This window comes from Antechinus flavipes, chromosome 4 (genome assembly GCF_016432865.1).
Source record: "Antechinus flavipes isolate AdamAnt ecotype Samford, QLD, Australia chromosome 4, AdamAnt_v2, whole genome shotgun sequence".
Lineage (NCBI taxonomy): Eukaryota > Metazoa > Chordata > Mammalia > Dasyuromorphia > Dasyuridae > Antechinus > Antechinus flavipes.
The window spans coordinates 482,739,442-482,765,775 of NC_067401.1; the positions used below are offsets into that span (position 1 = coordinate 482,739,442).

The window sequence follows — 26,334 nt, forward strand, 5'->3', positions numbered from 1 at the left end:
TTGGTCTATTTTCTTTTGCAATACAGCTAATAAAGAAGTATGTTTTGAATGACTTCACATATATCATCTATAACAAATTGCTTGCCCCTTTAAGAGGGGGAAGAGGGAAGAGTTGGAAGTCAAAATTTAAAAAAAAGTTTAAAAAAATTTGTATGTAATTGAGAAAAATAAGATTTTTAAAATTTAGCTAAAAAAAGAGACTAGACACACTTTTTCCCCCTAAGAGGCAGATTTAACTCCAAATTAAGCGATCACTAATTTTACTGTCATATTTACTATCAGTATTTATTTCAGCAATTCCACTGCTAATAATGTTCAGTTTTGAGTCCAAACTAGAGATAAATTCTTGAAGATGATGAATTCCTCCAGATTCTCTTGCTTACAAATGATATTGTGCTGATTGCATCAATTGCAGAGTCTCTGAATACAAGCCAGAAGAGTTCAAGAATTTAGATTATCTACAAAGGAAAAACCAAATGGATAAAAACTATTTATTGTCCAGATTGTGATAAGAAGTTGGGTGGACAAACAGAAGAAGCTGTTCTGGCAGCACACACTTACTAAGACACTATTAATGGATATTGAATTGGATCCAAAATTGAATGGGGGGAAAAATGAATTGAATTTCCTTTAGAGAAAATGTGGTGTTTCTGTGGGAAAGGCCTTTTCTTGCCATAGGCAAATTGCCTACCGTTCCATTTCATGGAGCTCTAAGAGAATGTTAGGAACTGGAGACTGGCAAATGAACTTAGTTGAATAAAAAATGTAGGTCATGAACAAACTTTGGCACCTTTGTTCTTTGTATGAGATCATGATTATTTATTCAAGGGAGAATTTCTCAAAAGCTCAGCCAAGAGAATAAAAACCAGGTTCTTGTCTCTGAGAATTGGTTCAAAATTGAGCATAGGATGAGTCACAATCTCACCTCAATTTCCTTTACTCCTCAACTAATCAAAATGCTCAAAAAAAATCCCCCCAAGACATGCAAATGGAATTAATAGGTTAACATGTTGTTTTCCACAAGTTCCCACCCTGTGCCCCCTGAAAAGTGAGGAGAGATTCCTATCACAGATATTATACAAAAGAAAAAACTTGGAAAGCCATCTTTAGAGAAGTGCCCCACCACCACAATCAAGACATAGATTTTGAGTACCACAATATTGTTTCCATAGCGGGTAAGCTGCAAAGAAGATTCTTTAATTGGACATGTCTTATTCATGAATTTTGTCCTTTCTATAGTTTACCACATAAGCACTCATTTGGAAACAAAAGTTTTTGAATGTCCAAAAGGAAGAGTTGAAATGGGTGGGAGAAATTAATCAAGTCTCATTGCAAAATTCTCACAAATAAATCACCCTCATTCAAATTGCTACAGTGAATGACTCCCATTCAGCATCTTCACTAAACGAGGGCCCATCTTTCTTACATTGTGTGCTAGAAATTCATAGAATATGATGTTTCAAAAAAAAACTGACGTTATAAATAATTGACCAAAGTGAAGAATGGCTTATGAGTAAGTTGCAAAACATTACCAGTGAAGAATTATGCAGAAGAAGCAGTGAAAAAAGAAGCATTGGAGAGATTTATGCTCGAAAAAAAAAAGAGGTAGGCTGCTCACATAGTAAGAACAAAAGATAAACATGTTTTTGCTGGAAGGAATGCAGTATCAAAGATCTATCCTCCTTGTGATCCCATTTTATTAGATAGATGCCATGTAGAAAAATTTTAAGTGAAGAAAACCAGAAGCTGGGGAAGACTAACTTTGAAAGCTACATTTTAATGTCAGTGTATACTTAAAGAAAGTCAAGCAGTGCATAATGAAACTCTTAACTTCATGTATGGTTCTCCATTTGTTCTATTGTGAGGCTGACAACTTTGTGCAGTTCTGATTCTTTTAAATCCAATTTATTCAAGAGTCAAAACATCACCCCGAGATATCATTGGATAAAAATTAGAATTAACTTTAAAACTAATTTATGTGAGAAGAGAGACACAAATAGGACAAGGATGAGTAAGTATGGATGAGTTGCAATCTGCACTGTTCAAGGGAAGATGCACATTAATGAGATCACAGATCCATCGAGATATCAAAGAAAGCAGGATACAGCCAGATTATGAAAGAATTGGAAGCATATGTGCCAGGAACTACACTAAACTTTGAATCTACAAAGAAAGCAAAAGGTTTTCAAGGAGCTCATAATTTTAATGGGGGAAGCAACATAAATACAATTAGGTATAAACAAGCTATAGACAGGATAAATTGCAAACAATCAATAGAGGGAAGGCACTAGAATAAAGAAGAATTGGGAAAGCTTTCCCTGGAAGGTGAGATTTTAGTTGATACCTATAGGAAGTGAGGAGGTGGAAATGAGATGAAAGAAAATTCTAGGTACTAGGAACCACTGGACAAAATATACAGTTTGAGAACCAGGGAGTGGAAGTTTTGTGTTCAAAGAGTAACTCAGTGATATTGGTTCACAGGATACATTATTGAGGTGGGGATGACATAAGATGTGAAAACACTGGAGCTGTAGGGGATAGGCAGGTTATCCATCATGACCTGAGAAAAATGCATTTACTATTTCTGCCTTTGATTTTGAGGTGTTTATGCCCTAATATATGTCAATTTTTGTATAGGTTCCATGAACTGCTGAGCAAAAAGTGTACTCCTTTCTGTCCCCATTCAATTTTCCCCAAAGTTCTATCATATTTAACTTTTTAAAAATTCTATTTACCTCCTTAACTCCTTTCTTATTTATTTTGTGGTTTAATTTATCTAGTTCTGAGAGAGCAAGGCTGAGATCCCCCACTAGTATAGTTTTGCTGTCTATTTCTTCTTGCATCTCTCTTAACTTCTCCTCTAGGAATTTGGATGCTCTATCACTTGGTGCATATATGTTTAGTATTGATAATTCTTCTATGGTACCCTTTAGCAAGATATAGTTTCCTTCCTCATCTCTTTTAATTAGATCTATTTTTGTTTTTGCTTGATCTGAGATCAGGATCACTATCCCTGCCTTTTTTTTTTTTTTTTTACTTCATCTGAAGCATAATAGATTCTGTTTCAGCCTTTTACCTTTACTCTGTATGTATCATTCTGCTTTAAATGTATCTCTTGTAAACAATACATTGTAGGATTCTGGCTTTTAATCCAGTCTGCTATTAGCTTCCATTTTATGGAAGAATTCATCCCATTCACAGTTAAAATGACTAATTCTGTATTCCACACCATCTTATTTACCCCATTATGCTTTTCTCTTTCCTTTCCCTCTTTCCCTCCTCCCCAATCAGCCCTCCCCCTTTACAGTTCCTCCTCTTTTCTTATATCTTTCCCCTACTACTTCTGTTTTCCCTTCTATTAGCCTCCCTTTTTCCTTTCCCCTTTCCTTTCCCACTTTTCTATAAGGTGAGACAAGTTTCTCTGTGAAAACAAATATGTTTAATATTCTCTCTTTAAGCCAAATCTGATGAGAGTAAAATTCACAAATTGTTTATCCCCCTCCCTCCTTTCCCTCAATTATAATAGGTTTTCTTTACGGCTTCATGAGACGTAATTTCCCTTTTTTTATCTCCATTTTCCTGTTTCTCCATGCAGTCTACTTCTAGTTTGTTTTTTATATTATCACAATAAAATCACATTATATCTGCACTCTCTAAGTTTACCCATAACAAAAATATAATTCTCAAGAGTTCTTTCCTGTTTATCTTTTTATGCTTCTCTTGAGTTCTGTATTTGGAGATCAAATTTTTTGTTCAGCTCTGGTCTTTTCATCAGGAATAAATGAAATTCACCTGTATCATTGAACATCCATCTTCTTCCCTGAAAGATAATGCTCAGTTTAGCTGGATAGTTGATTCTTGGCTGTAATCCAAGTCCCTTTGCCTTTCGGAATAACAGATTCCAGGCCCTTCGATCCTTTAAAGTAGAAACTGTTAAGTCCAGGGTAATCCTGATTGTGGCTCCTCAATATTTGAATTGTTTCTTTCTGGCTGCTTGCAATACTTTTTCCTTAGTCCAATAATTCTGAAATCTGACTACGATATTCCTTGGAGTTTTCATTTTGGGGTCTCTTTCCGGAGATAATGGGTAAATTCTTTCAATGTCTATTTTACCTTCTGATTCTAGGACATCAGGGCAGTTTTCCTTGATGATTTCCTGAAAGATAATGTCTAGGCTCTTTTTTTCATCATGATTTTTAGAAAGTCCAATAATCCTTAGATTGTCTCTCCTAAATCTATTTTCCAGGTCAGTTGTTTTTCCAATGAGGTATTTCACATTTTCTTCTATTTTTTTTTTATTTTTTTGGTTTTGTTTGACTGATTCTTGATTTCTCATTGAATCATTCTTTTCCATTTGTTCAGTTCTAATTTTTAGTGAATTATTTTCTTCAGTCACTTTTTTTTTTTTTAACTCTTTTTGTATTTGGCCAATTGAATTTTTAAATGAGTTGTTGTGTTCTATGGATTTTTTTTCCATTTCACAAATTCTGTTTTTCAAGGAATTGTTCTCTTTTTCCATTTTGTCAAATCTATTTTATAAGGAGTTATATGCTTTTTCCATTTCACTAAATCTATTTTGTAAGAAGTTTTTTTTTCCAGATAATTTCTGTGTTTCCTTTTCCAAACAGAATTCAGTGCAGAATTCTCACTTCCCTTCCCCATTTTTCTTCTCTCTTTTGAGATCCTTTTTGAATTCTTCTAAGGGTGTCTTGTGAGATGTGAACCATTTCATATCACCCTTTTGGGCTTCATCTGGAGAAGATCTGCTTTTATTGTCCTCATGGTTAAAAATCTGTTCTTCTTTTTCTTCATAAAAACTATCTATGATCAGAGTTCTTTTTACTTTTTTGCTCATTTTAAAAAAAAGGTTGAGGTCTGCTTTTAGAGCAAAGGAGAGATTATCCAAGTTTCCTCTACAGGCAACAGTGGCTATGCTGGGTCAGTGCTGATGTAATACCAGGGAAACTGAGATTAATAGAAACTGATTAAATTTTAAAAGTGGAAAGTTTAATAAACTAGCTGACCAATGGGACTATCATTCAAAGCATTTGGTCCGGAGTAACTGGGGCACAGAGCTTATATCGGATTGTAACTAGCAAAGCAAGTAAGTGATAAAAGAAGCAAAAAGAATGCATTTAGGTAACTTTCTTGAGTATCATCAGGCAGCTATTGTACAAGAAAAATAGGTTTCTCACATACAATGATGGGAATGGGCTTGGGATGTATACAATAGTGGAATGAAAGAAATAACAGGATGCATACAATGATGGGAATAGGCTTAGGATGTATACAATGATGGGAATGAGCTTAAGGGGACTTTCTAGAGTCAGTTACAGAGAATAATGACTGGTCTTATTTTGGAAAACACTTTTGCAGGGTGATGCAGCTGAGAACAGGAATGGGAAGGGGCATTCTTCTACTTGTCATTTTGATCTATAGAGTGAGGAGGTCAAGTTCGAGTTCTCATGAGAAACCAAGAAGAGTTTTTTTAGGTTCAACAATCCCTACTCCTTTTTAAAAAAATTTATTTATGTATGTATTTATTTTATTATAGCTTTTTATTTACAAGACATATGCATAGGTCATTTTTCAACATTGACTCTTGCAAAATCTTCTGTTCCAACTTTTCCTCTCTTTCCCTCCACCTCCTCCTCTAGATGGCAGATAGACCAATACATATTAAATGCTAAATTATATGTTAAATACAATTATCTATATACATATTTATATAGTTATCTTGCTGCACAAAAAAATCAAACAACTATTTTTTGGGAAAGATTCAAATCCTAGAATCTTCTTCTATATAAGTTAAAGGCTGCATAAGCATTATCTTAATGAATTCAGCTTGATGCTGAACAAATGTGACAAGGTTTGAAAGTATACAAGGACCAATTGTTATTATTAGGATGAAGAGTAGGAATGGGCCCAACAAGGATGTAATAGGGATAATTAACCGGGGGGAGGAATGAAGAGGGACTAGTACCAGTTCTGTCCTGCTATCTGTTCCTTTGGGGACTCCAACTCTTTGAGGACTAGAGCCAAACTTTCTCTGATCACCCCAGAATTGTTGGCAAAAATCAACATTCCTCATTCAGGGTAGCACAAAGTTCACCCTACTTTTGATGAGAGCTGCAGTCCTCAGGGCCATTGTGCCAGCCAGGTCCTATCCCACAAAAAGGGGAAGGAGCTTGGTGTTGTTCAGGGGAGGAAAAATGGATGCTGAGCCGGTCCTATCCTTCTTGCCTGGGAGAAGAGACAGACACAGAAACAGAGCCACAAGGATACAGAAAGAGTCTGGGTTGCTGTGAAGAGTCCCAGTATAAATGCATTGCACCAGACCATAACGCCATGCAAACCAGGAATTCTTGGGAGCTTGGTACCAGACAGTGTCATCAGCAATGGGTGTGTTCTGTATCACAATTAATGGACTGGGGATCTGATGGATCTGACGATGATGTGATTAAACAAGTGCTTGTCCCCTGAATGCCTCTGAGAATAATTTTGGGTTGGTCCCATACACATGTCGACTGAGTCTGAGTTCTAGTCATCTGGTCTGCTAAGGCTAAGCCAGTAAAATAGGGAGGTTGGGAATCAAAACAGATCCAACAGTCACTTGCCAGTCAAGGATTGCTATAATTAAGAGTGAGATGTACACTAAAAAGAATGTTTACAAAAGAGCAGAGATGTCAGGGTTGTTAGGCTTTTGAGCCTTGTGCGAGGTTAAAACTTCAATTTGGGGAGAGGAAATTGATTTTCAATAGACCTAATACTAGGTCCTATGGGTTCCTTATCAGGTTTTGGGTTTAGGATGGCAGCAGCTGGTGCTGGTTCTGCCATCCACAGTGCCAAAGGGCCTATGGGCCATGGCTGACAGGATTAGACCTGACAATCTATGAGACATCCAGAAGTTTGAGAAGCTGATCCAAAAAGAAGAGGTATATTCCAATAAGTGTCAAGAGGGTGCCCGGGGGCAAAGATAAGGGATCTCTTGGGATATGAGCCTTATTGGTGGGCAGTGGGTCCCCATACCTGAAGGGGGGCAATGAATTTAGTCTGATGTACAGGGAAATTTATTGCTCCCATCCTAACTCATAGGCACACTGAACTACGCAGGAGTAATTTTTGTCAGTAACTCATCCTTATCATATCTGGAGCCCAAAGAGTCGGACCCTACCAAAACATTCCCTCTTTCCTCACCTTCACGGGGCAATCGACATGACTCAGGGCTTTTAAACTGAAGGCTTGGCCCTGTTTGGCCTTCTCATTGTTAGGTATGGGATCATACCTAGAAATTGAACGACCACCTGGCCCCCGACCCAAGAATCCATAAACAGGCATAAAGTGAATTTATAGTCATAAGGAGTAGAATGCAGGAAACTTGGAGAGAATAGATACTGCTTAAAATCTTTAAGGATATCCCCAAGGAGTGACGCTGAATTCACACTCTTGGAGAATGGGTGGGAGGGATCCCTGTGAAAAAGTCATAGCCCCAGTACAAACAAAAAGGGAAATCACAAGCAGGATGAGAGACAAGAATTAGAAGGACCAGCCCACCCAAGAGTTTCCCACAACAATTTTCCATAAACACAGAGTCAAGAATTCAGGAGTGAACCAGTCTCAGTTTCAGTGGGTCCTCCAAGATCTGTCTTCCACTCCATAGTGACTGTAGGTTTTAATCTGCCATAATGGATCCAGGAGGGGATGGACTCGCCTTTCACAGCAGAGTGTATAGTAAGGATTATAGTGTAAGGTCCTTTCCACTGAGGTTCAAGACCAGTTGTGGAGACTCTCTTTACCAAGACCATGTTGCCCGGCTGGAAGGAATGTGCTCTATCAGTGGCAGGAACTGGAAGACCATCCTGGATGAGATGCGACAAGTGCTTCTGAATTTTATGCAGGTTCTGGAGGAACTTCATGAGAGGAATTAGAAATTTCAGTAATTAGATCCTCTCTGACTAAAGGAAGGCGGTCTACCAAATATGATCTCAAAGGGAGTTAGCCTTGGCTTATTTGGAGTATATTTACTTCTTAAGAGGGACAATGGAAATAATGAAATGCGAGGTTCTTGTGTTTCCATGACAAGTTTGGTAAGGAACTTTTTAAGTGTCTTATTCATTCTCTCTACCTGATCCGAGCTTTGTGGTCTATATGCACAATGAAGTTTCCCCTCCATGCCCAATGCCCTGTTATTACCTTGTGATATTTTTGCAACAAAAGCTGGGCCATTTTCCAACCCTATGGCTACTGGGAGTCCAAATTGGGGTATTAATTCATGTAATATCTTTTTAACAATTGTAAGGGCAGTCTCATTCCTTGGGGTGACTGCTTCTACCCATCCTGAGAAGAGATCTACAAAGACAAAAAGATACTTATATCCAAATATTGATGACTTCAGTATAATCTATTTGCCATCTTTCTCCTGAGATACTTCCTTTTGCACAGTAGCACATCTCGTCCCATGACATCTAACTAAATGAGTGACACCTTTTATGTAATATCTATCAGTAACTGGTGCATCTTCTTTTCACACAGGTGAGTGGAATCATGCAGGTCCTTTATAAATGTTCTACTTAATGCCTGTGAGATAAATATTTTATTTTCTATAACCCACCAGGGGACCCTCCTTCTTCCCCCCCTTTTGTATGGCGAAGGAATCTAACCTAGGTAAGATTCATCAGGGACACCATACTCCGTCACCCAATCACCTGCAGAGGCTGCAGGAGGGCACGAGTAGCTTGCAAGCATAGAGATTTGTCAGGTGCGGCAAGGAGATCATCAACATACTGGACAAGGGAGCAGTAAGGATGTTCCTTACTGAAAGGCTGCAGGATCCAAATGAAGGGCTTCATCACACAGAGTGGGGGAAGTTTCAAACCCTTGGGGCAACTGGGTCCAGGGAAGTTGCTCTGAGAATCCTTTCCGGGATCTATCCATTCAAAAGCAAACAATGGTTGGCTAGCAGGCCCAAGGAGTATAGAAAACAAAGCATCCTTAAGATCAAGAACTGTGAGGTCAGCGGGTAATAAACTAAGAAAAAGGTAAGGGTTAGGAACAATAGAGTGAACAGTTGCGGCTCTTTTCTTGATTTCCCTGAGGCCCTGTACAGGATAATCAGAAGGGCCAGGCTTTTTAACAGGGAGGAGAGGAATATTCCAAGGGGATTTTACATGGAACAAGAGAGCCAGCCTCTTGCAGCCTGTTAATATGAACAGATACCCCAAGATGAGCTTCCCAGGGTATTGTCTGAGAAATAGGGGAAGCCGTGGCAAGCAGATGAACAACTACAGGAGAAGGATGAGCAGCCAAGCCAGGGAGGTTGTGTTCTGCCCATACTTGAGGAAAATCCAACTGTAAGTTAGGAAGGAAGGAGAAGGGAGCAGAAAGAGAAGCAGAAAAGGCTAGTAAGGGATGTTCAAATTGTAGGGGTACAGTAACAAGGAGCCATAGGGGGTTAGGAGATTTGGAATTTAAGTAAGGGAATGCTCTTCAGAGAAGGATACAGTTGCTTGGAGTTTCCAAAGTAAATCCCTATCCAAAGGGGATGTATGGTGTGTCGGGTATAACTAGGGAGGAATGGGTAACTGTGCCATGTCCTAGATGGACCGTGTGTTCAGTAGTCCAGGGGTAGATTTGACCAGTTGTTCCCTGTATGGAAGTTGATTTAGTGGATGAGGGGCCATGGGGGCTCTTAAGAGCCGAATAAGCAGCCCCAGTATGCACCAAGAAATCGACAGGTTGACCCCCAACATGCAATTGGACCCATGGTTCCCATGAGTCAAGAGAAAGGGAACCAGGGCCCCTCATGCCTTCTCTGTAAGGGCAAGAACTTGTCTGGTTCCTGGTTTCTTTTAAGGGCACTCATTCTTCCAGTGGCCCATTTCTTCACAATAGGCTTTTTCTTCTCCTAGCTTGCAACCAGAATACGGATGCCCTTATTCATGGCATGAGCTCGGAGCCAGGATGGAGGGTAGGAGACAACCTGGAGCCATACGTCAATGTAAGGATGTTGATCTGGACGGCCAGAGCCCCCGGTGACAGTCTGATGGACTGCCTGAACTACCTCTCTATTATACGTGCCCTCTGATGGTCATTCTACCCACCAGTCAGTCACTCATCCTGACAGAAAAGCCTGAGTTTGTTCTTCTTCCATGACACTCCCGAGTCATGGCCCCTAAAGGTTTCTGAAAAGTGACCAAGGAAACGGTCTTGACACTGAATTGCCCATTACAGAAATTAATAAACCAGGAAATACCCCACGAAGTGCTGGCCAGCTCCTGACCACACTGGCCCAGGTGTGTTTTGGCTGTGTCCAGCAAACACTCTTGGGAGACCAGACAGCTGGCAACCAGACAGAAATGGAGAACAAAGAGACTTACCCTCCAGAGGCTGCAAACCTGAATCTCCATACCTAGGCCAGATGGGGTCTGTCGGTGGTGAATCTGCTGGACCAAGTCACCCCTGGGGCCTAGAAGAACTTCTCAGGGCCAGCTCCCCTGGGAGTAGACAGGAGAAGCTGATCCCAGGCTCACCCCCGAAGACTGGACAGAATGCTGAACCTCTCACTGGTACCTCCCATGTAATGCCAGGGAAAACAGGGAAAATGCCAGGAGAGTAGAGACTGATTTAATTTTAAAAGTGGAAAGTGTAATAAGGTAACTGACCAATGGGACTATTGTCCAAAGCATTCAGCCCAGAGTAACTGGGGCACAGAGCTTATATAGGATCATAACTGGTGGGAGTGGTCTTGGGGTGTATACAATGGTAGGAGTGGGCTTGGGGTGTTCACAATTATGGGAGTAGGCTTGGGGTAGGAATGAAAGTAATAACAGGATATATACAATGGTGGGAATGGGCTTAAGGGGACTTTCTAGGGTCAGTAATTCCAGAGAACAAGGACTGACCTTATTTTAGAAAACTCCTTGTAGGGGTGATGACCCAAAGCAGCAGAGAACAGGAAGGGGAAGGGGTATTCTTCCACTTGCCATTTTGATCTACAGTGTGAGGACGCCAAGTTCAGGTTCTCATGAGAAACCAACAGGAATCTTTTAGGTCCAACACTGACTAACTTCTGGTGCATTCTGAGGTTTAGGGGCACACTTTTTTTGTGTTTGTGTTGGATGTCTTCCCGCTCATCTGCTGATCTACTGGCTTGGAATCTACAGACTAGCAGAGCTGCTGGAAATTCCTTCTGGTAGATTCCCCAGCGTGCCCTGGGTCTCGTTCTGCCTGCTGCACTCGGCCCACCTCCCTCTGGGCCTGATTGAAACAGACCTTTTCTGAAGATCTTCCCAATTATCTTCTGCTGTAAATTTGTCACACTCCCAATATCTGTGGGTTCTGTTGCTCCAAAACCAGAGGCTTAATTTGCTGTTAATTTGAGGGATAAAGGGGAGAGCTCAGAAAAAGACTGTCTCCTCTCCTCCATCTTGACTCCACCCTCGAGGTAGCCAGATTATGAAGGGCTCCGAGCACCCCAGTGATAGGGAGCTGCTGGAGTTCAATGATGACATGATCAGAACTTGCTTTAGGAAGACCACCCTGAGGGGTGGACGGAGTGGGGAGAGACTTAAGAAGGGACCAACCAGCAGATTACTGGAATAAGCTCCGTATGAGATGACAAAAGAGAGAAGGGTGTTCATGTGAGAGATGTTAGGAAGACAAAATGATCAAGCTTGGCAACAGACTAGCTGTGGGAAGTGAATAGTGAGAAGCTGAGGATCTCTAAACTGTGAACCTGGTGACTGGGAGAATGGTGGTTCTCTCCATAGTAACAAGAAGTTTCGAAGCGGGGAGGATAGTTTGAGAAAAACCATCGAGTTCAGTTTTGGACATGTTGGGATTCAATTATGGATGCAACACTCAAGTCAGCAGAGTGGTTGGAGCTGAATAATCATCAGCATAGAGATAATCATGACTTTGTGAAATAGCACAGAGGAGAAAAAAGATCTCAGGACAGAGCCCTGTAGAAAACCTAGTTACATCCTCTTGGATGTGGATCCAGTGAAGAAGCTGGTGTGGTTGAACAGATAGGAAAGAATGTAGTAACCTACTGTCATGAAAACTTAGAAGAAAGTATCAAGGAGACAAGGGCAATTGAGTTTTAAAACTGCAGAGAGGTATAAAAGAAAAAAGAATCAATTGGCCACTTGATTTGACAATTAGGAGATCAGTAGACTTGGTTCAGTAGAAAATGGAATCTACTTTTTTTTCCGGTTGAAATGATTAGCAAAGCGGAATTTAAGTCTAGCACCTGAGAACTTCTGTCATGTATCTATTTCCTAGGAAAACTATCTATCTTCAGATACTGCAAAGGTCAGCAATCATCAAACTTTATCATCAAAACTTTAGCTCATGACCTTTCATGTACGTATGTGTAAAAGTATGTTTGTTTTATTAAGTAGTTTATTAAGTAAGTTTTATTAAGTAGACTAGATGTTTGATAAACCCAAAGATCCCAACTATCAGGGTAAAATTATTTGATTAAAAATTGCTGGGAAAACTAAAAAGATAAAAACTAGGTATAGACAAATAGCTGACACCATAAACAAAGACAGTCCAAATAGGTAGGTGATTTTAGATGTAAAGGATGTATAGAAGAGAATGGGGGGAAAAATTATCAGTTGGCTCTATAGAAAAAGGAAGAATTCATGATCAGATGAAGAGAGGTTTACAGAAGACTAAATGGACATTTTTGAATACATAAAATTTAAACGTTTTTGCATAAACAAAATCAATTCATCTAAATTATAAGAGAAACAGTTAAAAGGGTAAAAGAAAAATCTTCATAGCAATTTTCTCTAATAAAGATCTCACTTTAAAGATATGTAGGGAACTGAATCAAATTTACAAGAATAAGAGCCATTTCCCAATTTGTAAATATTTGGTCAAAGCATATAACCAGGCAATTTTAAAATAAAAGAAAATCAAGTTTTTGAGAGGCATATTTAAAAAAACCCTGTAAATCATGAATTTTTAGAGAAACATAAATTAAGGTAGCTTTGAAGTACCACTTATCCGATTTGGTAAAATTGCCAAAACGATGACAAGTGTTGGAGGGATTGTGAGCAAACAGGTACATTAGTGAGCTATTGGAGGAACTATAGACTGGTCCAATCATTCTGGAAATCAGATTGGAAGTATGCTCCAAAAATTGTAAAAATTTTGCATATTCTTTGACACAGTGATACCAATATTAGGTCTATACACCAAAGACATCAAAGAAAAAAATCTCTTTTTGTGGTGACAAATTATTAGAATCGGAAGGGGATCCTCTTGGGGAATGGCTACACAAATTATAGTATCTGAATGTTATGGAATACTATTGTTCTGTAAGAAATTATAAAGGAACTGGCTCCAAGGAAAACAGATTTAAGAGTTGTATGAATTGATGCAGAGTGAAGTGAACATAGAATAACATTATACGACAGGATGATTAAAATCGGATAACTTTGCAGGACTTTGGAAATCTGATCATTTGATAACCATGATTCTAGTGTATTCATAATGAAATATGCTACCTACTGCCTTTCAGATAAGATGGACTCACATTGTAGACTGAGTTTTTTCTTCTTTTTTTAATATGATCAATGAGGGAATTTGCTTTGCTTGACTTTTTCTAACGGGATTTGTTGCTTTTTTTCTCCATGGAATTCTACGAGCAAACATGCCCCCGCCCCCATCATTCAGTCTTTCCCTTTTAAGAGCATCTCTCACCATGAGTTCTGTGGATTCCTGCTCGAGTTCCCAAGTCCTTCAAGTGGATTTACAATCGTCACCATGGATACTGGCCTCTGAGTTGCTACAACCTGGCACTCAGCTCACACCTGTGGTTTTCATGCCCTCACTCCTCCTGCTCAGGGTGATGTTACATCACCCATGTCCGCCAGCACCTGTTCAGCCCTTCCCCCTTTTACCCCTTCCTGAAGAGCCATGTTTCTCAGCTAGAGTTTTGATTAGCATACAGCTATTTACCGGCTCTCCAGTTCCCCCTTCTATTTCCCTGTTGAAGGAAATGTACTTTTGTACCACCTCAGGGTGAATTCTTCCCTTTCGACCAGTTCAGATGAAGCCCACCTCATCCTTCATGAGTAACACCCCCCCACTCTGTGCCAGGGCCTGTACCCCCGGCACCCCCACTTCATTTGTAGACTTCCAACTCCCTTTTCTTAGAGGTCAAGACATGAGGACTTCTGACCCTCCAATTAGTAACTAGACCTCCCACACAGCCATAGGATGGACTTTTATTTTCAGGGAGTTTGCTGCTTTGGGCTAGCTTTTTGTACTTTGGGAGGCCTTGAAAGCATTTTTAGCTGAGGACTGCCTAGTGCTTATAATTAACGTGATCTTGAGCACCTCAGGCAACTTAATTTGAGCCTCACTTCTACCCGAGAAAATGGGTATGGAAATACAGAACAATGTTTGGATTTGGACTGGCAGATCACCTAGTAGGACTCCTTTCCATTAGGATGCAATTTCTTCATTTGTGGGGACTGTTGTTTTTTAAACAATTTTCACACTCTCTCTTGAAGGACCCTGCCTCCCCACCAACCCTAGCCACCCTTTTTTAAAAAGCTTTTTCCCCCAGTTCTTCTCCTCAACTGGGCAGTTTTAAGAGTCTCTTCTTAGCAATCTGCCTCCCACAGACTGGAATTTTTCTTTACAGTTCTTTATCTGGCATTCTCAAAGACCACCAAAATAGCATCACTACATTGTCAAGGACTGGCTGGTGGGCTCAGAATGCTCCGCCACAGGTCGGAACATTTGGGGCAGATTCTCTAGAGCACAGCATCTTCCCTGATGAAGGTAGACCAATACCTGTAATTGCTTCAGGAGGTTCTGTAGCCAAAAGGAAAGGGAACATCTTGGTTAAAGTCTGACCTGGACCCATAATTAAGTTTGGGTTCTCCTTTGTCTCAGATTGGACATCAAGGAAAAAATATGCAACCCTTTCCCACCCTCCCCCTCCCTCTTACCCAGATGAGTAATAATACCCATCTATATGAAAACTGATCAATAGGGCTGGAACCTGGTAAGTATTTAATGTTTGTTGAATAGTTAATTTAAGAACTATACTGGAAGATCCCCATGTAGTCTTATCCTCTCCTCCCATTTCATTATAATGTGTATGTCAAGACAATAATCAATTGGAGCTCTGCTTATAAAAGTGTAAAGAAAAATGGAGGGTCAAGGTTGTGTTAACATCTGGTGTGTGTGCTTACAGAGAATGACATCCACACATTGTACGATTAAAAAAAGAATCTTTTTGAAAGGCGTATCTGAATTTTAGAATTCAATGTTTATTGCTCATTAAGATCTTTGAATGAAACTGAATACATTTTCAAAAGTGAGTCAACAAAACTTCATTATCTATACACAGCTTTTTAAGAACATGCCTAAGGGATAACGTAAAGGTTGACATACTTCATATTATACAGATTATACTACTAGAGACCATGTTGATTTGGGGGGGAACTGGGCAAAGAATGGGGGGACCAGGACCCTGAAGGACCAGGTGGTGTTCTCAGGTGCACAGACAACTCCTAATGTCAATCCTCTTCCTCCTCCATGCCCTATATTTGTACTGACTAAATTGTGACCACTACAACTAGGAAAGCTGTTGGGGGGATCATTTGCATTGTGTAACACAGGTTTTTCGGACACCTAGGCTTCCTCACATATAGACGTGGAGGGGCCCCTATGTTCTTGAAAGGTATGCGAGGAGAATGCATACTTGAGTATTGATCAAGCTAAAAACACTTTTCGAACATGGCTTACTAATCAAATGAAGACCAGCCTACTGAAATGTGGATAGACTTCTAACCAGGTAATTGGCCTTTGTGGACTAAAGGAAAGGAGTATCTGGATGAGAACGTTACCGAGTCTTGTAATATACCGAAGTACAGCAGTGCGAACTGATAAGAGCGTATACAGATGCATCTGTTTAATTAATAGAAAATGGCAGTAAATATAGGGTAGTTATAAGGTCTTTACTCAACTTTAAACTTTGATAACTTTAGATAAACCCAACAGAAGTCTACTGGTAAACATAAGGGAATTTCTTCAAGTAATTTATGAAGCAGAGTTAACAGTATGCTAATTTTTATTTTTCTTACTTGTGGATTATTTTATATATTGTGTTAACTGCAGGTTATTTTTATGTAATTAATTTTTTAAAAACTCAGGTCATTAAATTACTGAGTATAAACTAAAAACTGACCTGAAAAAAATATGTCCTAAAAAAAGATAAATTAAAAAAATAAAATAAAATCAAGCTGTCTGGGTATTAACTCTTAGATTTCAGTTTCTACCATGTAGATGTCTCAAGTTATTAAATTATACAGTGTACAAGAACTGTAAAGTGTACAAGAACTTGTATTTAGTTAAGAGGGAAAAAAAATCTAGATATGAATAAGTGATAGCTAATATTTATACAATGCTTACAATGTATCAGGCACAGCATTAAGTGCTTTACAAATGGGAGCTCTTTGGACTGTTATCCAAATTTCAGAATGAAAAACTCAGAAGGCAGAAGCATTATCCAAGTTTTGCTGTGCTGGCAACAGGGGTCTTCTGGCTTATCCATCAGGTAAAAAGCAGGCTAGTTTGTTTACGTCCTACTCACTTTTAGAAAATAATTAGGATAAAATAAACTCTTAAAATACACTGCCTGAAAAAGCCATCTAGGATGCTAGATGGTTCATCTTAGTATGCTATGTGAGAACACACCTGAGCTGTACCAAAGGGTATCCTGTGGATGTTGCCAATGGAATTTATTTACTGAGTGACTTATAGAAAACTTCAAAAAAGTATTTTGTTCAAGTTTAAAGCACGAAGACCACAAGGCTCAAAAAGAAGTGCTCACAATTGGGAGCTCACAATTATAGGAAGAAGCCAGAATAAAAGCATTTGTTGAGATAAGCGCTCATTTTCAAAGGCAAATAAATGCTTGGTTTATAAAAGATAAAAATTAAAAGGAAAGACTAGAGACTAGAGTTCAAAGTCCTTTAAATTGTTTCGGAATATTCCTATATAGGTTTCTTAATATTTCACAAGATTACTAAGTAAGCACCCATAATCTAGGGAATTAGCATTACAAAACTATAAATTTGTAAATTTAGTTAACGTAAAAAATACCGGGAATATAAAAAACCAGGAGTTAAAGAAAATAGTTGAAAATCTTTTTAGTCACCATGAATTAGAACCCAATGTAACTCTGCTAACAGAGTCTCCTTTCACCCTGCCTTGAGCTTTTATTAAACTTTGTTCCCTTCATGCTTGGGACTTAATCAAATGAACCACTAACTAATTCAGAACATCCAACTTAATCGAGGTTTTCTTCAAAGGTCATCATAATGTCGCTTTGCAGATTCATGTCAATGGTGCTGGCCATCTGCGGAAAAAGGAAGAGAAACGAAACCAATGTTGAAAACTAAGATAAAGTAGAAATCTCTTCGGAATGGATTGTTTACCAGAATCACACTGCTTACCGTAACCTCACTTTCTGAGCAGTTCAGATTACAGATTAATTTTCTACTTCACTTTGCATATATGAACAAAGTACTTTTGAAAACTTTTTGCATATTATTTGGTAAAATTTTAAAAAGCTATTAAAATGGGGGAAAGGTAAAATAAAATAAAAATCCTTATGGGTTAAAAAACAAACAAACAAACACTGGAAGCTTCCAAGAAACAAAAAATCACAAGGGATCCTCTGGCAGGTAAGGATTCCTCTAGCCACAAGGAAAAAATCAGAACAGTTTACAATAATACAGGTGGCACAGGAGCACTGCCCAGGATTGAGAATCCCCTAAAGGAGGCAGAGAGCATCGTCAATCATCTAGAGGAGAAATCGGCAATTTTCAAGTCTGAAAATATCCACCAAACAGCCAGAGGCACCACTCTGCAGTCTGCCAACAAACGAGAACTGGAGACCTGGCCCGAAGAAGAGGGGACCTGGGTTTGGGACCAGAAGCAAGTCTGCATCTGACAGCTGGCAGGGCCCAAAGGTGTTTACACAGAGCCCCCGTCCCCCCTTTCTGAGGCAGGAACTCTGAGGAGGGGGCCCGGGCCCGGCTCCCGTTTTACTTACGGCCTCCCTCCTTCTTCGTTCTTGCTCTTTCTTTCTTGCCAAATTGCGATCTTTGATAAGCCTGTGAGCTTCCAATGGGGCTGGGAATGGCTTCTGTACCTCAGGGTAATAGTCATCTTGAACTTTATCTGCATTCTTGTCCAAGTCCCTTTAAAAAGGACGTTTTTGTTTCATCAGAAAATAGTGAAAACTGTCCCAGGACTTTCTTGCCCGACGAATACGCTTAGAGCTTGTAAATAGTTTATTAGGCAACCTTGGTTACTTTAAGACTAGGATATTCAACCTGAAGTCGCAGTAACTTCAGCTTAAAAAAGGAAACTGCGGCGGCAGCAGGAGCGAGCCCGAGCCTACCCTCCCACCGCAGTCCCCTCCCCAGAAAAGCCTCGTGGGTGAGAGGGAGAGCTCGGGGGCTGGAGCCTCCCTCCCAGGGAGAAGGCAGCCGGGGGGCTCGGCCCCCCAAGTCTGCCAGCTCCAAGCTGCCCAGGCCCGCAGCCAGCCTCCCGTCAGCCTTCTCTCCCTCCTCTGCAGGGGCCTGACATCCCCATGCCCATCTATGCTCCAAGACAGCAGGCCTCCTGGGCACAGACACTGGCACCGTGTGCGCCATGGCGCCCCCTGGCTGCCCAGGTGGGCCTCCACGCCCCCCATGCCCAACTCAGGGGTTCCTGGCAGACACTGGAGCCGTGTGCCACGGCGCCCCCTGGCTGCCCAGGTGGGCCTCCACGCCACCAGCCCCCCACGTCCAACTCTGGGGCCTCCGGGCACAGACACTGGCACCGTGTGCGCCATGGTGCCCCCTGGCTGCCGGGTGGGCCTCCACGCCCCCAGCCCCCCACGTCCAACTCTGGGGCCTCCGGGCACAGACACTGGCACCGTGTGCGCCACGGTGCCCCCTGGCTGCCCAGGTGGGCCTCCACGCCTCCCATGCCCAACTCAGGGGTTTCCTGGGCACAGACACTGGCACCGTGTGCGCCACGGCGCCCCCTGGCTGCCCAGGTGGGCCTCCACGCCCCCCACGCCCAACTCAGGGGTTCCTGGCAGACACTGGAGCCGTGTGCCACGGCGCCCCCTGGCTGCCCGGGTGGGCCTCCATGCCCCCCACGCCCAACTCAGGGGTTCCTGGGCACAGACACTGGCACCGTGTGTGCCACGGCGCCCCCTGGCTGCTCGGGTGGGCCTCCACGCCCCCAGCCCCCCATGCCCAACTCAGGGGTTCCTGGGCACAGACACTGGCACCGTGTGCGCCATGGCGCCCCCTGGCTGCCCAGGTGGGCCTCCACGCCCCCAGCCCCCCACGCCCAACTCAGGGGTCCCTGGCAGACACTGGCGCCGTGTGCCGTGGCCCAGACCCTCCCGCACCTCTGTGGCTCAGGCTGCAGCTTGAGCTCCTCCAGCTTCAGGCCCAGCTGCTTCCTTCTCAGCTCCTGAGAGCGAGTCCTCACTTCTTTTTCAATGGCTGCTTTTTGGAACTGCCTGAAGAGGTTATCTGACGATTTGGATGACACGGACGGGGAGACCGTTTTCCCTAAATTGGTCCAAGAGTCCACGTTTCTGATCTTTATATCCTAAAGGAAAGTTTTAGTCCTTAATGTACCCTTAAGAACAAAGAAACGCAAATTCCTGCTACAGCAACAAAAGCACCTTCCACATCCACAATAGAGAGAAAGCTCAGAGGCTTCTTTCTATGAAAAATGCCCATCACTTTTCCTTTCTCTCCTACTGGTGATAGTTAAGGACAGGTATTACACATTTCCAATTTGGAACAATTTTCACTAGATTAGAAAAGAATTACTAGTTTTAAAAGTTCATTTTAAATATTGCGATCCACCTTGTGGATGAAGGGGAAGGGAAAAGAAGAACAACATACAAAAATCAGACCCAAGAAGGCTTAGCATAGGGAATTCTCCCCCTCCCCCCAGCAAAGTGGATCACACACTCAACGGGGTCAGAGACAGGATCTGAACTAAGGATTAAACTCACTAAGTTTGGTAAGAAATGCTGGATTCTGCTGTGGGGAAAATACAACATACAAATGTTACCATTCATGGTTCACAAAATGTATTTCATATACAAAAGCCACATTTATAGTAGAATCCAAAAACAACAAAATTTATGAGCAAATTTAGAACTGGAAACGGTAGATGTAAATGCATGAGGCTTGGTAAATTAAACTTCAAGACAAGGAAGAGGTTTGAGACCAGTATACACAAGATTTAGCCAAAAATGTCCACAGAATGATTAAAGACAGCTGCATCCTTTGGACGCCGCAATAACTTTGCCCCAAAGAAGGGCCGAGCAGAAAGGAATCCTCTCACCTTCTTCACAGGCCCTTGGTCAAGGTCGGGCTCTGACACGCTCTCCTCGGTGCCGGTGGGCTGCATCCCGGCCTCCCCTACAACACAAGTGGCCTGTTAAAGGTTTGGGCTCGTGGCACAGTGCCAGAAGTACTGACTTGGGAGTCCAAGGACCCAAACAGTGGCCGCTCACACTTACTTTCCACTTTTCTCACAGGGTTGCAGTCGATTCCTTCCCACACTGTGTTTGGAAGCGAGCTTGACTTTCCAGCCTTCACTACAGACAGGGCCTCATCTTTTCTGTCACCACTTAAGGAAGTATTCTGGGGGAAACACACCCCGAGGTAGCTCAGTGATCTCCCGAATCAATGATCATACTGGATCGTGGAACTCTGAGTCACAAGTCACTTTCTCAAATTGTTTCCACCAGTCAAAGATTTTTTAAAAAATGAACATTTCAGTATCTAATTTGATAAATTGATGGCTCCAACAGCAGCCAGCTAGTCAATGTTAATAAGCAACTAGACAGACATACAAAATACTTCTGTTATACTTGTCAGAAAGGACGAGGATAAAATATGGATGAAATAAGGAGTGGGCCCTCAATTTAAAAACCTACGCAGCATGGGACGAGTAAGCCTGGGCTTCAAATACAAAACAGGAGCAGTGCTGGACTAGGATAAAGTCTTTCATTTCTAAATCTGCGACCTTACTGCAGGATGTGAACTTTTTTTTTTAAAGGCAACCTATTAAAGTCCCAGAACCAAAACCCCCAAACAGAAGCCTTCCTGCATTTTCATTTCCAGAAGAGAAGAGAAGACTCTTAGAAACCACCTGCCCATCCACCCTCCCCCACCCCCCCGGGACCCTGGGATAACCACCAGGACATTGGTGGCCCCCTGGCCCCTACCGGCAGCTGCTCCCCATCAGGCCCCACTGTCTGTCTCTGAGAAAGTCTTAAAAGAGAACTAATGATTCCACATGGAGTGGAAACTACAAACACTACTACCTGCATGAGGAGCCTGAGACCAAGTCCATAGAGATCTCCCTGGTCAATTCAAAGCCAGCGCCAAAAAGCATTCTGACAAAACGGCTAGAGACCCTTTCACACCCTCTCGAGTGCAGAGACAAGCGTTACCTCTGAAGCAACGAGCAAGTGCTGATGGACCCCCGAGGCCTCGGGCAGCCGCTGTCCACCTCCCGGGGACACAGTTTTAGGAGGACCTACAAATGAGAAGAATGTCACTACCACATATACAAATATGCATTTATACAGCCCAGGATAGAAGCGCAAAGTAACCAGCACAAGCGCCCGATCTGGCGCCCTTCCCCTAACTTCCTTTATTGGTCCACTCTGCCTCAGGTCCCAGAAGTCGGATCCATGGGTGTCATGAATCCAACTCCAGGATCCGCTCCAGGAGAGTGGGGCTGGGAGCATCCCCAGGAGGGGTGGCCCCGGGCCCAGCTGATAGCTGCCCCACCTGCTTTGCTAAGAGGAGGGGGCCTGTCCAGGATAGGGACCCCGCTAGGAACGAGTCTGGGCACAAGCAGCGGGGTCAAGGCCGGGAGCTGCCGGGGTTCCAGGCTGGTCTGGAGCCCCAGCATGCCGCCTGCAACAGGCATCCCAGACCAAAGGGAGCCAGCCCTCGAGCCCCTCTGACCCAGCCAGCGGGGAGGGAGTCTAGCCGTGGCCTCCTGAAGCTGCCCACGGCCCAAGCCCAGGTGTGGGTGGGGAAGCAGAGCTCCGGAGGATGGACTGTGCTAGGCCATTCTGGGGCTGTGAAGGTTGCACGTCCCCAGCCTGAGTCATCCCTGGGATCAGAGATACCACACTCAGTACCCCAAGAAAACAGAAATAGGAACAGTCCATGCGCTTCCTCCAGAACATTCAGGGCCTAGTCCTAGTAAAAGTAAGCAAACAATAAAAAGAATCTTACTGTAAAAAGCCATTTTGTTGACAAGTCCATTCAAGACAAATCCCCAAGAGAATTGCCCCCAAACAAGCCAAGCTTCGAAGAGAAAGTTTGGACACTGTGCACACAGCTAAAATAAAGCCTGGAGTAGAATCTATGTTTCAGCCCAAGGCAAAAAAGGCAAGGGTAGCAATCATTATCTCGGACAGTAACAACCAAAATAAAAAAAAATATATATATATATTTTGCTCCAAGGCACTACACATAGAATGAATTACTCCAACACTTAGCATAAATGTACACACACACACACACACACACACACGAAATAACAAACAGATAAAAATTATTAAAGGAAAAGCTAAATGAGTTTACAGGAACAAATACAAAATAATATAGTTTAATTCTTAAGAGATGAAACAAAAGTTTTTAAAGAGAGCTAAAAATATGGGGAAAGAAATGAGAGGTATGAAACAAAGAAGTGAGAAGAAAAATAACAGCATTTGAACAAGGTATAAAACATTGTCCAAGAAGCAAACTCCTTTAAAATTAGAAGGATTAAATACAAGCTAATGATTTCATGACACAGCAAGAAATATAAGAACAAAATCAAAAGGCTGAAAAATAAAAAGAAAAATCTAAGTTCTCACAACAAAAATAACTGACCTAGGAAAAATCTTTAAGGATTGACTGTTGCCCTTCATTTTCAAAGGGGACCAAAATGACACCTTGTGTTAAAGAGTCAAATTAAGTATTTCTGACTATGAGACTGCTGGAATATCACAGCCAAAATAAAGAGTGAAGACATCATAAAAGTAAATGCTTCTCTTACAATTAGAAGCTAAAATAAAAAGGATGCCTTAGCACCCCCTGGGAAAAAAAACAAAAAAAAAAAAACTTCCAAATGAGAACTAGGAACAACACAGGCAAAATCCAGAGCTTCCAAATCTAAGAAAGCACAAATATAAATATTAAGAAGACTCAATCAGAATCACCTATGATTTAGCAGCCTATACAATAAAAGAAAGGAAAACATGGAATCTGATATTGCAGAAGGCAAACACACAACCAAAAATAACTTTACCCAGTAAAAGTGAGTAAAAATTCTACATGGAACAAAGATAAAATTGAATCTTCAATGAAAAATGATTTACAAGCATTCCTGATAAAAAGATCAGACTTAAACAGAAACTTTGAACACACATAATTGGGTAAAGAAACACATTTTACACAAGAGCAATCAAGAAAGAATAAAAAAAAAGGAAAAGGTATAAATAATAGGAAAGGTAAGATTCAGAGGATTGGAAGATGAATTTTCAAAGGTTTAAAAGAAAAAGAAAGTAAAAGATTCTGTCACTGATCTTTAGTTGAAAAGAAAGAACAGAGGAACATTAACAGATTGGATCAAACCTAGAACTAGAAATGGACTCACTACACTCTCCCTTTATGACAAATAAAGAATATAAGAGTTCAAATGCAACATGCCTATAAAATGGAAAATAGCAGAATGAATTATTTTTGTTTTGAACAAGAAAAATCCAAATGCAATTAAAATAAAGGACTGGAGTCGAATCTATGTTTCAGCCCAAGGCAAAAAGTCAAGAATAACAGTAACAATCTTAGTTAACAACAAAAATTTAAAAAGATAAAACAGATTTTACATAAATACACAAACATATATATTTGCTAAGCATATATGCATTAAATAACAGCATCTAGAAATTCTTTTTAAAAAAGTTAAATAAGGTTAGAGAGACAAATAGACAATAAAATTATTTTAAAAAATAGGGTACACCAATTTATGCTTCTCAGACTTGGATAAATGCAACCAACCCTTCTCTCCTCCCCTAGTAACTTGAACACAACTTGAAAATACATTAAATATGGCAGACTTCTGGAAAATAATTGGATGGGAATAAAAAGGAATATGCATATTTCTTAGATATGCATGGCACCTACACACCTACACACACACACACACACACACACACACACACACACACACACAGAGTCCATATATCAGGGCATAAAATCTCACAAATGTAGAGGTTAAAAATATTAAACACTTTTTTTTATATACTACAATCAATTGGAGATTAAATTGTTGGTGGTTAATCATATGTATCTCTGTGAGGTTTTCTTGGCAGATATTAGTCTGCCATTTCCTTCCTGAGCTCATTTTACAGATGAAGAAGGTAAAGGAAGAGGCAAGGAGGATTAAATGACTTGCCCGGGGTCATACTGCTAATAAATGTCTGAAGCCAGACTTGACCTCATGAAGAGAAGACATTTGAATTCAGGCCCAGCAGTCTCTCTCCAGTGGGCCACCTACAAGTTGATGCTAAAGAATGGAAGGGTCAAAGAACAAATCAAAGAAACAATTTCAGTAACAAAAATGAAATAATGAGATAATGTAACAAAATTTTGGGAATTCGGCCTAAGAGATTCTTAAGGGAAAATGTAAACAATTTCATCAGTTAAAAAAACTACAAATTAGGCATGTCACTAAAAAATAAACAAACATCAAATTAGAAATCTCAAAAAAATCTAAGGAGAAATGAACAAAACCAAAAAATCTCAAGGAATAGTTATCACAACCAGACTCACTTCACAATTTCTCAAATGATAGTTTAGTTTTAAAATCCTTACTTGAAAGAGATATGTTCATTTGTGCTGGTGGAAGGCTTTGCAAAGTCTGTGACTGTTGAGGTTCTTGGTGATTCTTAAGAGCCAATAGATCTTGATTTAATACTTCACAAGAAGACAAGATCTGGAAACAAAAAAACAATTATTAGAAAAATACTCCCTTTGCAAAGAAGAATATATTTGCTAAGTAACAATTTAAAATGTTATAAGCTATTTAAGTGTTCTTATAAGTATAATGAATCAAAGTATTTTAGATCTCTTACAAATACAAATGTGTATAAAGGTGTGTGTATATATATACACACACACACTATATATGCATAAACAAGTTTCATTATAAATATTAATCTTTGGCATTGCTCATGAAATATTATTATACAAGATAAAAATATACTTATGAACAATTAAACCAGAATATGTACTTTCAAATGAATCCTTTATGCCCCTAGGAAAAAATCATATACTTGTTTGGAGGCCTGCTTTTCAAGGTATTTAAAGTTCCACACATTAACACCCTCTCCCTGCTTCCCCCCTCCCAAAATTCACTAATTAGGACTATAAAACAAAAGTATGATCCAGCTTAATCAACCATGTTATTCAGAAGCTTTAACTCTGGATAAGATTTCATTAAAGATTCTTAAAAGATTGGTCATAGACCCTCAAGATAAAATTCCAATAAAATTTTGAGCTTCACTGGAAAAAAAACACATGGCCCCTTTGAAAAGGTGAAGACTTTGAGAGAAAACTCCTGTAATTTTAAAAAAACATACATACCCACACATTTGTGTGATTATATGCTTACTCAGCTCCTATGACCCAGCCCTCCCTATGTCAGCACCATACAGGCGATAACTCTCATCTTGTTACCACTCACAAGGATCCCCCCACGCCATTTCTCACATCGAATCCAACAATCCTTAGTATTTTCCCCATTTCTGGTCTTTTTCTATTTTACTGCTGCCCCCCCACGGGCCCTTCTGTCCCCTGGTCCCAACTACTGCTTGGCACTGTTCCCCTGGGGCCCCTCGCCCCTATTGCACCCCAGGCTGAAAGGAGCTGATGGAAAGCAGGCGCCGTTGCTGCCTGGGCTCATGACCCATCTCCAGTACCTGGGCAGACAGGCTCTCCCTCTCACCTGGGTGACAGCCTTTATCGTGTCCTTGGTGCTCCTGTGCCCAGCCCCTACCACCCTCCATCTCCAGGCTCCTTCACCTCCCAGGGCTGGAGTCTCCATCCCGGGCTGTCCTTCCCAAACCCAGATATCCCGGGAGGCTCTGGGCAGGGTTCATTATCCCCAGGAAGATCCATCCAGAGCTACATATGCAGTCCTCTCTGGAATACTAGCTCCAAGTCACAAACAGCCTTTAGGACATTTCAAACAGATTGCCCTCAG

General features: G+C 41.1%; 1 protein-coding gene across 1 annotated transcript in view; it reads right to left on the minus strand.

The window, feature by feature from the left end:
- Positions 1 to 15,276: 15,276 nt before the first annotated feature.
- BRDT (bromodomain testis associated) overlaps positions 15,277 to 26,334 on the minus strand; it is a 38,987-nt gene continuing 27,929 nt past the window's right edge. The window contains exons 14-20 of the mRNA XM_052000007.1: positions 24,945 to 25,065; positions 21,521 to 21,606; positions 20,582 to 20,705; positions 20,404 to 20,480; positions 19,448 to 19,653; positions 18,089 to 18,236; positions 15,277 to 17,389 (exon numbers count right to left, since the gene is read on the minus strand). Coding sequence (XP_051855967.1) covers positions 17,321 to 17,389; positions 18,089 to 18,236; positions 19,448 to 19,653; positions 20,404 to 20,480; positions 20,582 to 20,705; positions 21,521 to 21,606; positions 24,945 to 25,065 — 831 coding nt within the window. The 3' untranslated portion in view covers positions 15,277 to 17,320. The remainder of the gene's footprint in view (positions 17,390 to 18,088; positions 18,237 to 19,447; positions 19,654 to 20,403; positions 20,481 to 20,581; positions 20,706 to 21,520; positions 21,607 to 24,944; positions 25,066 to 26,334) is intronic.